Below are 15,382 nucleotides of genomic sequence, written 5' to 3'. Positions count from 1 at the left end.
GCTCACCCAAACTCATGTCCATCGAGTCGGTGATGCCATCCAGCCATCCCATCCTCTGTCATCCGCTTCTCCACCTGCCCCAATCCTTCCCAGCATCAGAGTCTTTTCCAATGAGACACCTCTTCGCATGAGGTGGCCAAAATATTGAAGTTCCAGCTTTAGCATCATTCCTTCCAAAGAACACCCAGGACTGATCTCCTTTAGTATGGACTGGTTGGATCTCCTTGCAGTCCAAGGGACTCTCAAGAGTCTTCTCCAACACCGCAGTTCAAAAGCATCAATTCTTCGGCACTCAGCTTTCTTCACAGTCCAACTCTCACATCCATACATGACCACCGGAAAAAGCAAAGCCTTGACTAGACAGACCTTGGATGACAAAGTAATGTCTCTGCTTTTTAATACGCTATCTAGGTTGGTCATAACTTTTCTTCCAAGGAGTAAGCGTCTTTGTATTTCATGGCTGCATTCATCATCTCCAGTGATTTTGGAGCCCCCCAAAATAAAGTCTACTATTGTTTCCACTGTTTCCTCATCTATTGCCATGAAGTGATGGGACTGGATGCCATGATCTTAGTTTTCTGAATGTTGAGCTTTAAGCCAGCTTTTTCACTCTCTTCTTTCACTTTCATCAAGAGGCTCTTTAGTTCTCTTCAGTTTCTGCCATAAGGGTGGTGTTATCTGCATATCTGAGGTTATTGATATTTCTCCTGGCAATCTTGATTCCAGCTTGTGCTTCTTCCAGCCCAGTGTTTCTCATGATGTACTCTGCATAAAAGTTAAATAAGCAGGGTGACAATATACAGCCTTGACATACTCCTTTTCCTATTTGGAACCAGTCTGTTGTTCCATGTCCAGTTCTAACTGTTGCTTCCTGACCTGCATATAGGTTTCTCAAAAGGCAGGTCAGGTGGTGTGGTATTCCCATCTCTTTCAGAATTTTCCACAGTTTATTGTGATCCACACAGTCAAAGGCTTTGGCATAGTCAATAAAACAGAAATAGATGTTTTTCTGGAACTCTCTTGCTTTTTCGATGATCCAGCGGATGTTGGCAATTTGATCTCTGGTTCCTCTGCCTTTGCTAAAACCAGCTTGAACATCAGGAAGTTCACGGTTCACATATTGCTGAAGCCTGGCTTGGAGAATTTTGAGCATTACTTTACTAGCATGTGAGATGAGTGCAATTGTGCGGTAGTTTGAGCATTCTTTGGCATTGCCTTTTCTTTGGGATTGGAATGAAAACTGACCTTTTCCAGCCCTGTGGCCACTGCTGAGTTTTCCAAATTTGCTGGCATATTGAGTGCTGCACTTTCACAACATCATATGCCAGTATTTGAAATAGCTCAACTGGAATTCCATCACTTCCACTAGCTTTGTTCATAGTGATGCTTTCTAAGGCCCACTTGCCTTCACATTCTAGGATGTCTGGCTCTAGGTGAGTGATCACACCATCGTGATTATCTTGGTTGTGAAGATCTTTTTTGTATAGTTCTTCTGTGTATGCTTGCCACCTCTTCTTAATATCTTCTGCTTCTGTTATGTCCATACCATTTCTGTCCTTTATCGAGCCCATCTTTGCATGAAATGTTCCCTTGATATCTCTAATTTTCTTGAAGAGCTCTCTAGTCTTTCCCATTCTGTTGTTTTCCTCTATTTCTTTGCATTGATCTCTGAGGAAGGCTTTCTTATCTCTTCTTGCTATTCTTTGGAACTCTGCATTCAGATGCTTATATGTTTCCTTTTATCCTTTACTTTTTGCTTGTCTTTTCTTCACAGCTATTTGTAAGGCCTCCCCAGACAGCCATTTTGCTTTTTTGCATTTCTTTTCCATGGGGATGGTCTTGATCTCTGTCTCCTGTACAGTGTCACAAGGACTGTGTCAAATCCAGCTTTGTACCCACCCTGCATTGTAGGCTCCAAGTAACTATTGGAGGAATAAATTAAGTGCCACATGGAATTTCTTTACTGATTCTATAGCAGAAATTTTTAAAGAAATTGACCACTCTTCCAGAAAAATGAAATGTCACAGAAAATATCCTCCCATGCTCTTAAAAACCAAACAAGATGGGTCAGAAATGTTGGATAATGACAAGTGTCCAGGAACAAGGATATTTGGAGACAGTTTAATTGGATCCCAGAAGACAGCCTCTGCAAACAGCCTTGTTAAAAGGACAGTTTGGACGTGAATGTGTTTGCAACACCCATCCCACCACCTCCCACCCTCCAGATCAGGAGATGCTGGCAAAGCCCAGCCTACAAATCACTGCTTTAACACAAAGCAAATGCTTGTCCCTGGAATGAAACAGCTGAGAATAATTAATTTTCTCTCTGCTTTTAGAGGAAAAAACCAATATATTTTTACCTGCTAATGTACAATTCCATGTGTTTTCCAGGCCTCTACAGAAATACTTTCTTGAGGCTGCTGTGTATAGTATAATATGGTTAATAATTGTGTAAACAAAGGCACATCAACCTTCCAATGGAAAATACTAGTTCTTTTCCATTTTAAGCTTGAGTCAATAGAAGTAATTAGAATATATGCAAGTATATAATGTGAACAACCAATCACACTGTTTGGGTGCATTTTTTCCCTTGCAGCCTACCCTCTCCATGCTGATGGGAACCTGGCAGATCCTGTGGAGTTCAGGGGTCTTACCTTAGAGTAGTTAATAGGAAGCAGTAGTGTGAGGAACAGTGTGAAGCAATCTCCTTATATTTGAGGAAAACCTTAAGCGATTCAGGATAGTAGGCACAGGGGCTGGTAGGGGTGAAAAGGCTGCCTGTTCAGCCAGCAATCTTTTCACCAAGCCTATCTGTTGGAGTTCCTCTTCCTAAACAGATGGAAGGCCCACAGCTCAGTGTAAGGCTGGTCGTCTGATGAGCACCTGTGATAATTGTTCCTTTCCCATCAAGTCGCCTTCGCCTTACCCAGAGAGTAATAACTTCAGGTTCTCTGCTGTCCCGGAGTATGTTCATGGTGCTGATTATTAAATTTTGTACATATTATTTCTGCTTGACCAGCTACTTTTCCCCCTTGTTTTTCATCTTTATTGTGAAATGTTTTACGTATTTTTAAAAGAAGAATGTAATAACTTTGTAAGTTATAAAGATTATAATAAAATGAACACCTGTGGAGCCGCCGCCCAGCCTAAGAAACTGCCCATTTACCCTTATCTTTGAAGCCCCCAAATGGGCCTGTCTGAACTTCATATAATGGTGCAGCAGGTGTTTTCTCCTCTGAGAATTTCTGAAGTTTCTTACCTGATTACTTGAAACGGTAATGAGTTGCTTTATCACTTTAGACTTTGCTCTCTGAAATCAACTGTGCTTCAGCTCCCAATTAGAACTGAAATGTGGCATTCTCTCCCACTTCTTTCCAAAACAGGCCATGTTCTTTATTGAGTACTCTTCTTGTCACTGTTACGAAAACTTGCCATGACTTAAAAAATGTTAGATTGATGCTTCCTGGAACATTAAAAAGATAAAAGGTCATTTTACTGTAAATTAAAATTCCAACTGCCTTTTGGTTTTACTGGCATTAAAATTTTGGTGAGCACATATAAACACACGTACTTCAAAGGACCTTCATTCTCGGGGCCCGGCGGAGTCACTTATTTCCATTTCATGGCACATGCCACCACGAGCACTCGTGACCAGGCAGTCTGCCGGGCTCACACGATCATAAAAACAGCCCTCAAAAAGAAGGCAAATTAGTTATTAGACCGGTAGTGGGGAAAGAAGTAATTATGGCTGGTTATCTGATGTTAATACCATGTCTTCAAAATGTAACTGAAACTTTGTTCTGTAAGCAAGTCCAGTATCATGGTTGGAAACTTATTTCTTGTGCACCTCCGCAATGTTTGGGGATTATTTCATCTTCACTGTAGTCTTAAGAGATAGGCTGGCATTTGGGGTCTTATTTAAGGATCAGATGGAAAGGAGAAAATTAAATAACTTATTCCTATATGCAAAGTGAATAAAGCAGACATGATATTAAAAACTCTTCAGTAACTGATTTGCGTTAACCTATGGAGGTAGTGCTCCAGTTTGTATTTTTTCAGAACTGGCTTTCATTTTTAAAGGACAGATATGTTGACCATCAATAGCTATCATTTGCTTTATCACAGAACTTTTCTACTGTTAAATATTGCTAATTTACTTTAAAAAATTGCAAATAGACTTATTTTCATCTGTTATATTCTCCTCCATCATGAGTAGTGTGCTTCTAGCTATAATCTAAACATATAGTGTCTTTCCTTTTGACCAAAAATTTTCCATCTGAAATAAAGAATACAAAGACTTAAAATTTTAGTGAATATATAATTCTTATTACTTTGGTTCTCCTTAAACTCTCAGACAAACATTTTGAAAGATTTTTATAGTCAGTTTTTATCCGCTCACAGGGTAATAGAGATCACCTTTAGCATGAAATAAAGCCTAAAAAAATATTTGTTGAATGAATGAAATCATGTTTCAGTATAACTTGTTTCACCAAATGCTTTCCTTTTCAGCAGAGAACTTCCAAGTTCCAGCCATTGGCCCCTTATTTCTGGTAGTTTCTAACACAATAAAATGATAAAACAGGAAGAGAATTGAAGAATATCCTTCAGGGCTTGTTTTACTCTTTGACCCACATCCTTCTCTTCCTTTTTCAGTCAACATCTTTCTTTAGTCTTGAACAAATGGAGTGAGCCTGGAAAAGAGAGAGGAATTATTTTCTTGGCTTGGCGTAGAGGGAGTTCTATAGAACTCCAGCCCCATAGTTCCCAAGACAGTTCAGTGGTGAAAGGTTTTCAAGGAAGCAAGCCAACTCAAGGCTACTTCATGGTAATCATGGGACATCCATTTTATGAATCTTAAGGATTCCGTGTCAGGACAGGAACGCATCCTTGAATGAACTCCGGACTAGGTTATAAAGAACCTCACTACCCGGGGGGAAATCTACAGAGTTAAGATGAGATTATTCCATTTACAGTTCCTCTTCCTTCCCATTTAAAAAAATGAGTTTATCTTTATTCAATAAGGAGTAACTTAAACACTGTGCAAAATGTCCTAGGGTAAGCCGTTTGACCTAAGGCTAAGGAGCGGCAGCTGACTTGGCAACTGCCCAGCCCAAGACGGTTCTGATTTTAGAGTTCTGTTTCCTTTGCAAGAAAGTCTGGGATATGAAGCCAGGCAGAGGGGTTTTAAATGGGTGTGGGAGCCAGTGCAGCTGGGGGTTGTTAACAACAATTGGAGAACAACTTTAAAAAAAAAAAAAAAAAAGGTAGCTGAGGGCTTCTTTCTGGTCAGAAAAGAGAATCTGTTTGAATAGAGAAAACTTGCTTGCAACCCTGGTAAGGAAACTTTGTTTTACTTAAACAGGATGACATGTGAATCATTTTGAAAGAGAAGGAGGTATCCTAGGGGGAGCATCATTTAAGGGGTGGTTTATATTCCTTGTATTAACCAGGGAAGGTGCTGACTTAACCGTCACTAAAAGGCAGGTCCTGCACCGGGGCTGAAGGCTGTCTCATGCAGTGGAGGGCCCTAAGCTGTAGGCCAGCTGCTCTGGGATGTTATACCACAGGTGAATTCATCTGTTCCAATGCATTCAGAACAACTTTTCAGATAGTCTGGCCCCTGAGATTATGTACAAATCCATTCCAGCTGTCCCCAGAAGGCCATTAGCTTGTCTTCCTTGAGGAACACGTGAACAGGACGTCCCAACCTCATCCGTTCTCCAGCACTGGAACAGGATCAGTAGTGTTGACCTTATTTCACATTGTGCTGCTTTGCTGGGATGTGTTTAAAGTCATTTGGTGGAGAAGAGTCCTACTGAATCCCTGTGTCCATCTTTCATAACTTAAACCCATTCAGAAAGGTAGCTTAGGTGTTCTTAGCGTTTTCTGATGAAGGTCTTTTCATCACCTAGGCATTTCCAGTAGTCTTCGGATGTGAAGAGCTGACTTACTGGATAGGACCCTGATGCTGGGAAAGATTGGGGGCAGGAGGAGAAGGGGGCGTCAGAGGATGAGATGGTTGGATGGCATAACCGACTCAATGGACATGAGTTTGAGCAAACTCTGGGAAATACTGAAGGACAGGGAATCCTGGCATGCTGCAGTTCATGGGGTTGCAAAGAGTCAGACGTGGCTGAGTGACTGAACAACACCACCATCCCTTGGGCTTTGGCCTTCTAAAACACAAAAGCTTTTTTCAAATCAGTAGTTGAGGTATAAACCACAGGAGCATGATCCTTACCAAGGGGCCAGAGGCTTCTTTAAATGGAAATCAGCTTGAGCTTGACCACACCAAAATGCTGTTTCAGACAACACATTCTCAGGCTCAGGTATGCCATTCCAGGCCACTCATTAACCCTGAATGTTACTGGAGTTTGCGGTCCCCTACATGTAATAATTACACATGGAAAACTCCTGGTACTTGGATATACCATCTGCCCAATTAATTGTATTATTATTAGAATCATTTTTAATACTATTACCATAAAATGCAATTTTTTAGTATGGAAGACATTTTAGTCCCTAAAATCCAGAAATATGTTATAGACTTCTTGGTGTCACCAGTGGTAAGAAATACAGCTCCTTTACTGAGTAGGACTTACATCTTTGCTTTTCTTCTATGTAATTGAGTTTGTTACAGTACTGCTTCAGTCTTAGGTTTTGGTCTTCTGGCTGCGAGGCAAGTGGGATCTTATTTCCCTGACCAGGGATCGAACCTGCACCCCCCACATTGGAAGGCAGCATCTTAGCTGCTGGATGTGTGGTGAAAAGTAGGTTGCCCCCCACTCAGCTTCCTAAATCACCAGTTGCCTCTCTCATGATAACCACTGTTGCTGGTTCCTCTGATGTTCTTCCAGAGAGATCCCATGTATTTACAAACATGAGTCATCCATGGTGCCCTTTTATTTTCCTCCACAGAAATGAGCAGCGTCATTTTTTTCCATCTTTCTTCACCTTGTCTTTTGTTTTAGATAAACTGTATATTTTGTAGATTAGTGTTTTTTTCCAAACGGTAGCATGTCACATTAATGAGGTCTAATTTAGTGAGTCAAGAGCAGAATCTTTTCACTGTAGCACATAGAATATAAAGAGCCCACAGAATAGAAAGAACCCACATACTCAGTGACAGTGTAGGGGGCTTTTTTGTTTTGCTTTAGTTTTACTGTGGTTCCTGGCAAAACGTTTGAAAAAACACTTAGTGTGGATGGTTCCATATCATCCCCATAGAGCTTTCTCTTTTTTAATTACTGCATAGTATTCCACTGAATAGGGTACCATAGTTGTTCATATATGCTCCCACCAAAAGGCAACTGTGCTGTTAATATTTCCAGTTTCTTCCTAATTAAAATTGCTTCAGTGAATATCTGTGTAAAGATGTTATTTTATACATACAAAGGCATATCTGTACACTCTACCTAAAAGTAGAATTGCTAGGTCGAAGTGTATGTCATTTTGATAAAAGGAGTCTATCCTCATTATTTTCAGAGTCGTGAAAATTTGTGACTCTTCTTGCTTGATGAAACTTACTTGTAATTGAAAGACCTGTACTCCCAGCACTTTCCCAGTCATTTGTGGGCATGAGCAGAGTGGGGGAAAATTTGAGCTGGAAAAGTAGCAGAACTCATGGAGTCAGTAGATGACAAATGATAAAAAGAGCATAAGGGACAGCATTGCTGTGAGGCTGAAAGCCAAAGAAACTTGTGGCCAGGTCATCCAGGGTCAAGAAAGTATTGAGCTCTTCTTGGCTAGTGTATTATTATAAAGGCATATTGGACAAAGTTAATTATCTATAAGAAATATATGTTACAGGGGCTTCACTCGTAGCTCAGTTGGTAAAGCACATGCCTGCAGTCCAGGAATCGGCCTGCAGTGCAGGAGAGCCGGGTTTGATTCCTGGGTCCAGAGGATCCCCTGGAGGAGGGCATGGCAACCCACTCCAGAATTCTTGCTTGGAAAATCCCATGGACAGAGGAGCCTGGCAGGCTACAGTCCATGGGGGTCCCAAGAGTCAGACATGACTTAGCGACTAAACCACCGTATGTTATATAAGATGTCTCTAAACAGAAAATACACATCAAATAAGGTTACTTCTTGAAAATTTTGTGACCAGAGGCTTGCAGGACCTTAACCTTGTATTTCCCTTGGGAGCAATGGCTCAGTGTTTGCTAATTCAGCGTTCATGGCAAACTTGCAGACCATAACTACCACAAATTACAGCAGTGTATTTCCAAATGGTCATACTCCCACCATTATGAGAGTGTTAACCTCCCTTCTCTGAGCCCCAGATCCCCATCCAGGCTTTGCTGAATTCCGCCATGAAATGCAATGCTTGGCAGATGAAAAATTATCACTGTGAGTTTCTCTCCTGCCTCCCTGAAGTCCTCCAACAAGAAATAATTTGTTAAATAATTATTAATAGTGTATTAAATTACTGAGTTAAGATATACACTAAAATAAATAAGATTTCTTTTCAAAAGCATTTTATAATTTAAATAGTAGACAATTCCTGCTGAGTGTCTCAAGCTGTCCTGAACTAGTAACTGATTTGAATTGTTATTAAGAAGAGTGTGTCAGGGGCTTCTCTGGCAGTCCAGTGGTTAAGACTCCATGCTCCTACTGCATGGGGCACAGATTCCATCCCTGGTCGGGTAACTAAGATCCCATAGCCATGAGTTTGGGCAAAAAAAAAAAAAAATGTCAGTAAATGCACCTCCTTTTTTTGTTTATTTGTGAAAAGAGTAAAGGAAGACTGAATTTCTAGACATTGATTTACTTTAAGAACTCCTAAACTCTATATCTTGGAGAAGGCAATGGCAACCCACTCCAGTACTCTTGCCTGGAAAATCCCATGGACAGAGGAGCCTGGTGGGCTGCAGTCCATGGGGTCGCTAGGAGTCGGACACAACTGAGTGACTTCACTTTCACTTTTCACTTTTATGCATTGGAGAAGGAAACGGCAACCCACTCCAGTGTTCTTGCCTGGAGAATCCCAGGGATGGCGGAACCTGGTGGGCTGCCATCTATTGGGTCGCACAGAGTCAGACACGACTGAAGTGACTTAGCAGCCAGCAGCAGCAAACTCTAGACACTTTATTGATAACTGTTCAATAGAAAAATATTTAATGTGGTCAATCATTATACCCAGTTTATCTTGCTTTGTAAGTCTCAATTTTTTCTGTGTTACATTTCCTTAAAGCAGGCTATATTTTCAGAGAGAATAATGCAGTTTGAAATCATCAAAATTTTGCCTTAAAAAACAACACGCAGTATTTTTATCGTTTACTTTCATGATTAAATTGACTCTATTTCCATGTATTTTTTTCTTGGCTAATTCATGAGCAGTTACCACCTTAATGTTTGGGGAATAAAGAGAGGTCACAGTGTTGGAAATAACCTGAATTTTGTATTTAAATATAATTGCATTGGCACCACACTAGGGAAGTTTGGTAAGACTTGAATGCCTTTGCTCTATTAGGCAATTTAGAATATCCCAGACCTTGCTCTGGACGTCAGGCTTTTTGAAGTTCAAAGCAGATGTGTGAGGAAGAAAAAGCATCTGGTGGAGAGAGCTTGCTTCACTGCCTGACGCTGTTTTCTTGCAGTCTAGGCAGAGCGCTACAGAACAGGTCGCCCATTTGCAAATGAGTTAATGATAAGAGAGTGAGCTGCTCTGTGAGGAGCGCAGAGCTGCTTCTCAGGCCTCTGCCTTCCCCACGTGTCTGGCAAGGGCTTCAGAGTCAGGACGGCAGAGCCCAGAGCTGTGTCTCAGCCCACACACTGTCTTCAGGCCTAGTTAGCTCAGAGAGAGATGGATGGCTCAGGACCCGGAGGCTTGGAGTTGAGCAAGGCAGTTTTATTACCCGGCACTTGTGAAATTTTTGTAAAAGTGCATCAAAGCTTTAAAAATGCGTTTAAAACAGCATAGAGTTTTGCAAGTAAGTACCTGAAGGTGACTGAGTTTTATGTGTATCTCAGGATTTTTCTTTCTATAACTTTTAGGTATAATTTCAAATTTATGCAGATGTTTTGAGAACAGAACAGGGGACACCTGTGATTTCTTTACGTGCATTTGCTCTTTGTTTTTATTTCCCCCGTTTGTTTTTCCATTTTTACTTCTTCCTTTCATCCCTCTTCCCTTTACACACATACACATTTAAACATATACTCTTTTTTTCTGAATGACTTGAGAGCAAGGCGAAGAGATCGAGTCTTTACTCTTAATACTTCAGTGCATATTTCTTAAGAACAAGGTTCTTCTAAGTAATCATAGTATAGTTAGCAAAATCACAGAGTTTAATGTTGATACCACACTATTATCTAATCCATAGTCCATTTTCAAAGTCCATTACTTATCTCAGGAATGTCCCTTCAAACACCCCCCACCCCTATCCAGGCTCCATACCAGAAGGACACATTACCTCTAGTTATCATATCGTCTTTGTCTTCTTTCTTTCTTTATTTACTTTTGACATGCTGCTCAGCTCATGGGATCTTTGTTCCCTGACTAGGATTGAACCTGGGCCCTTAGCAGTGAAAGCACGGAGTCTTAACCCCCGGACCACCAGGAAATTCCCTGGGATGCATTTGTTGCCTTTACATGGGAACAGTTTCTCAACTTTCTTTATATTTTTTGACTTTGACATCTTTTGAAGAGTTCAAGTCAGTTATTTCTTAGTGTTCCTATGTCAGATTTGTGTGGCACTTCCTCCTGCAATTCTGAGTCTGTGTTTTTGGTGGGAACGCTGCAGAAGTGGCGGTGAGTCTCAGGGTGTCTGATCCAGAGACGCGTTGTGTTGATTTGCCCCTTACTCAGTGATGTTAGCTTCCATCACTTGATTAAAGTGGGGCCCGTTGCGTTTCTCCACAGTGAACTTACCCTTTGCCCCTTTGTATTTCATAAGAATTTTCTGGAGAGATTCCATTGAGACTGCGTAAAAAGCACACTCCTTTCCAAATTTTCCTAGTTTTTGAAAGTGTGATGCTTTTCTAAAAAAAGAAAAGCGTCTATTATTTCTCCTGTATTTATTTGTTGGCATTCAGCCACAAGGAAGTGCTTTCTCTTCTTCCCCATGTTACTTATTCCTATTTGTTTGTATTAGACAGGCTGGGACCTGGGACCTAGGTCTTGTATGGGCTCGTTGATTTTAATTTTGTTCAGGGATGATAATTCTTTACTGTTATTATTTGCTCTGACACTTAGATTGACACAGATATGGCCAGTTGGGGGTCTCTTCAGGCTGATCCGTGGGCCCTTTCCCAAGCTTTCATCATTCTTCGAGGACTTCCTCATCTTCTGGCACAAAAAGATGTTCCAGATTCGTTTAATATTTTCTCTGCCCAGGCCCTGGAATCAACATTTCTCCAAGGAACCCTGGTTCCTTTTCATAGAGAATGATATTTAAAAAACCTTGACCTATGGAGTGTGTGTGTGTGTTTTAAAGGAAACTACGTTATGGAATATTACGTTTACTAAATCATTGTATACTGTGTGCATGAGTGTGTGTGCATGTGTGTGTGTGTTTAATGTTACAAGTTTCAAACAGAGGAGCATTTATTTTACATGTAATAATCATAAGTTTTGACAAGAAAGAAATACATTTTTCATTTCACAGTAAATGGCATTACATAGTTTTGAGTACTAAATCATCTTGACATTTATGAAGGAGCGAATGGAAAGTTGGGAGCCGAGTGTGTTAAATATAAAGCTATCTTTAACTGTTCTATTAAAAAGCAGAGATTTATTTTCCATCTGTGATCTGAATGTGCCTATTTGTATTCCCTTCCCTGGCAGTGGAATTTCTGTGGAGCCACACGACCGAGAGCATGTGTGTTGGATACATGTCTGCCCAGGATGGGAAGGCCAAGGTACGTGGGGAGAGCTGGGTGGGTGAGGGTAGGAGGGGGCAGGAAGGGAATGAGCAGAGTCTTACAGACAGCACAGGAACCTCTAACTGGCTAGGTGGACACAGGGAATTCTTTTTGGCTTCTCTTGGGTGGTAGCTCTGTGATCTTTATGAGAATCTGATAAAGAACAGTTACCAATCCCAAAGAAAAATAGCAGATCTTTTTTTGCTTTTGATGATGGAGCAGAGGAAATTAGAAAAAACCTTTTCTTTTTTTTTTTTTTCACCTTGTTCTTTGTCTGTTGTGAATAAGAAACTGGAACTGGGGAAGAGAAAGTGGGTAATGGGTTGACGGGGCTGGGTGGTTTTGCGGGGAGGATGGGAAGACCTCAAGGAAGCTGAGGCAGAGTTAGCCCAGCACCTGGACACATCCTGCACGTGTGAGGGCAGAGGCACCCGCGTGTGTGCAAGGGCTGCCTGTCTCGTGCTCTGGGTGGTCTGACACGGCATCCTCAGGGCAGGGCCAAAGGTCTGCACCCCGTGTGCCCTGTGCCCTGCCATCCCCCAGGGGTTACAGCATGGCAAAGAAGCCCACGCGACTCCTCTTGAGTTGCCCGGCCTCCCTGCCCTCATAGCAGGTGAGCCTGGGAATCAGAACATCATTTGTGGATTTATATTATACTGGCCTCCTGTTCTTGTTCATAAAATTTTTTAGAAACAGCTGTGGCCTCCAATGTTTACTTGGCATTCAGTCGTGTCCGACTCTTTGCATTACTTGGCATTAAAGTACCTCAGTTACAAAGCTGCAAAGCTGGGCAGCCTCTTTTCCAAAGGACATGATTTATTTTACACATTTGGAAATGCAAGTAAGGAAACTTCTGATGTAAATTGTTTGATATAGGTGGCATCGTTAACAAATTAAGGTGACACGTAAGAAAGAATATTTTCTTGCTTCTTTGTCATGGAATACCAGGCAGGCCTTTGAATATTATCCAGCAAGTTGGTAGCATCACAGGGCTTTGTGAGGACAGCGTGTGTTTGTGACAGTATTATAGAGATCACCCCCACCTTTGTCTCAGTTCAGTTCAGTCGCTCAGTTGTGTCCAACTCTTTGCAGCCCCATGAATCACAGCATGCCAGGCCTCCCTGTCCATCACCAACTCCCGGAGTTTTCCCAAGCTCATGTCCATCGAGTTGGTGATGCCATCCAGCCATCTCATCTGTCATCCCCTTCTCCTCCTGCCCCCAATCCCTCCCAGCATCAGAGTCTTTTCCAATGAGTCAACTCTTCACATGAGGTGGCCAAAGTATTGGAGTTTCAGCTTCAGCATCAGTCCCTCCAATGAACAACTTTGTCTCATCCCTGCCTAATACAGTATTTATATTGTTTCCATATATTTATTTCGTATGAGTATGCAGGAAGATTGTTTTGTTCCATAGTATAAGGAGAATTGAATTATAATGGCTCATTTAAAAAAGATGATGAGTTTAGAGCAACACTAAAATAAATTTCTGTGTTGATGGAAATGTTTTGTATTTATATTGCGCTGTCCAATAGGACAGTCACTAGATACAGATGCCCTTGAGCACTTGAATGTGGCTGGTGTGCTTGAGGAACAGAATTTAAAATTTTATGTAAATAGCTATGTGTGGCTAGTGGCTACCATATTGAATAGAATGGGTATAAAGAATGAGTGGAAATTAGCACAACATTGTAAAGCACTTGTCTTCCAATTAAAAATAAAGGAAAGAATAATGAGTGGAAAAGTGACTTTAAATATTTTCAAACATTCAAAAAGAAAACATTCTTTTCTTCCCAATGGCAAAAACAGTTGTTATTATTATTTTATAATAAGCCTGGTAAGCCACAAAAATCCTTAACTGGCTTGCGGCCAGTTAAGTTTCTCCTGCCCCTGACACGTAGAATCTGAGCTAAGATCGCTTCTTAACAACATCAACAAAAAGACCTGGAAGAAGTGGACCTCAATACTGAAGCCTGTCTGATGGGGACGGTCATGTCATTAAGCCCTGTACTTGGACTGTTATCCTGTTATAAGGTCCCTGTTGTCCCTGCTGGTGGCCCCCTGAAGACACCTTGCTATTTAACATGAAACATAGGAGGAAAGAGCGTGGAGACTCGTGCCTCGAGCCCAGAGATATTTGGCTTCCAGTTGTGTTGCGTGACCTCTGGTGGGCGTGGTTTCCATAATGTTGGTAAATTCTGCAGCTGATGGTATCGATGGGCCAACAGACAGGGCTGCTGCTTTCGCCTCACTTGTCAGTCGTGTGTTTGAGCTTCCTTGCTGAGAGTTCAGGCCTCTCCCTTTCTTCCTCTCGTAGCTACAAATGCTTCCCCCGCAACCTCCGAGCAAAAAACAAACAAACAAAAAATCCCCGAAACACTAAAGCTTTGGTTGTTGAATTCTATTGATTTAAAAAAAAAAAGCAAGCAAAAAAACAAAGAAAGAAACCAACAAAACCAAAAAATATCTCTTCTGTCATAAAGCCTGGAATTTTATTGTATTACAAGTATGGCAGAATTATAGATGAGAGATTGAGCTCAAAAGAGAAAAGAGGGGCTATAGCAAAGTTTATATTCTTGTTAAGAGAGAAAGCTTTTGGCCTACCGGCCCTGGTTTCCTTATTTCTATGAAAGAATTATTGACTTAGTGGCATACCCACTCAGCATGATGACAGTTTGTGAAACATGCTCTCATGTATGTTGCAAACTGTGGTTGCAAAATGAGAAAGGAGGCATCTTTAAAAACTAAAACAATAGCCATAGTATTTTTTTTTTAATTTAAAAGCAACTTCTGAAAAAAAAAAACTTTTTTTTTTTTAAATTTACTCTGCCTTCCAAAATTGCCTCCTTTCTGCTTGTTACCAAACTCAGAAACTAAAATCACTTGGCCATTCAAACATTTTATATAAGCTAATTATATTTAATCCAAGTTAAGACCTTGAATTAAAGTTCACCCAAAATAGTACTATTTAGAAAAGGCTGGATAATAACTAATACCATTATAACCAGAATCCGTATGTAATTTGAACAAATAGGAGAAAGTTCTTTTATAAGTTTCTTTTTTTAATAGAATGTTTTTGCAGTGATATACCTTAATTTAATTTCTAAATCCCTACTGTTGCATAAGTTAAAGAGATTTCTTTTTAATTGAACCAAAATTAGGGCATTGATACCAGCTGAATTTAAAAATCAAATTGCCAGTATCCTACCCAAGATAGCAGACAGTTAATGAATGGTTTTTAATAAACACCCAGTGTACATGGACTACTGTAATAAAAACAGATGTTAAAATTGGCATGGAACTCATTCAAGAATAATAAGTAAAACCTAGGTTTCTTTTACGATGTAGAGGTCATTTTTTTTTTTTTATAACATAGTGAAAATACTGTTATAAAAATTCATCCTTGAGGAGGAGCAAGCTATTTTATGGTCTTAAGGTGTTGCCCCAGGGTTCTTACTAGTTTCAGGGAAAAATAATAAGTATATAATGGAAAAACCAGGCAACAACTTGACCACG

At 40.6% G+C, this 15,382-nt stretch overlaps 1 protein-coding gene across 3 annotated transcripts in view; it reads left to right on the top strand.

Annotated features, from left to right (window-relative positions):
• The window catches only part of TASP1 (taspase 1), a 254,444-nt gene that overhangs the window by 214,158 nt on the left and 24,904 nt on the right, over positions 1 to 15,382 (top strand). For 2 of the 3 annotated variants that reach the window (XM_068987337.1, XM_068987335.1), the window contains one exon: positions 11,792 to 11,865. The exons of the other annotated variant lie outside the window; for it this stretch is intronic. In XM_068987337.1, the coding sequence (XP_068843438.1) occupies positions 11,792 to 11,865 (74 nt within the window). The remainder of the gene's footprint in view (positions 1 to 11,791; positions 11,866 to 15,382) is intronic. 3 annotated transcript variants of the gene reach the window in all.

The sequence above is a fragment of the Capricornis sumatraensis genome, chromosome 15 (genome assembly GCF_032405125.1).
Source record: "Capricornis sumatraensis isolate serow.1 chromosome 15, serow.2, whole genome shotgun sequence".
Classification (NCBI taxonomy): domain Eukaryota; kingdom Metazoa; phylum Chordata; class Mammalia; order Artiodactyla; family Bovidae; genus Capricornis; species Capricornis sumatraensis.
The sequence above is the reverse complement of the archived record's forward strand: the minus strand, read 5'-3'. Positions and strand labels throughout refer to the sequence as shown.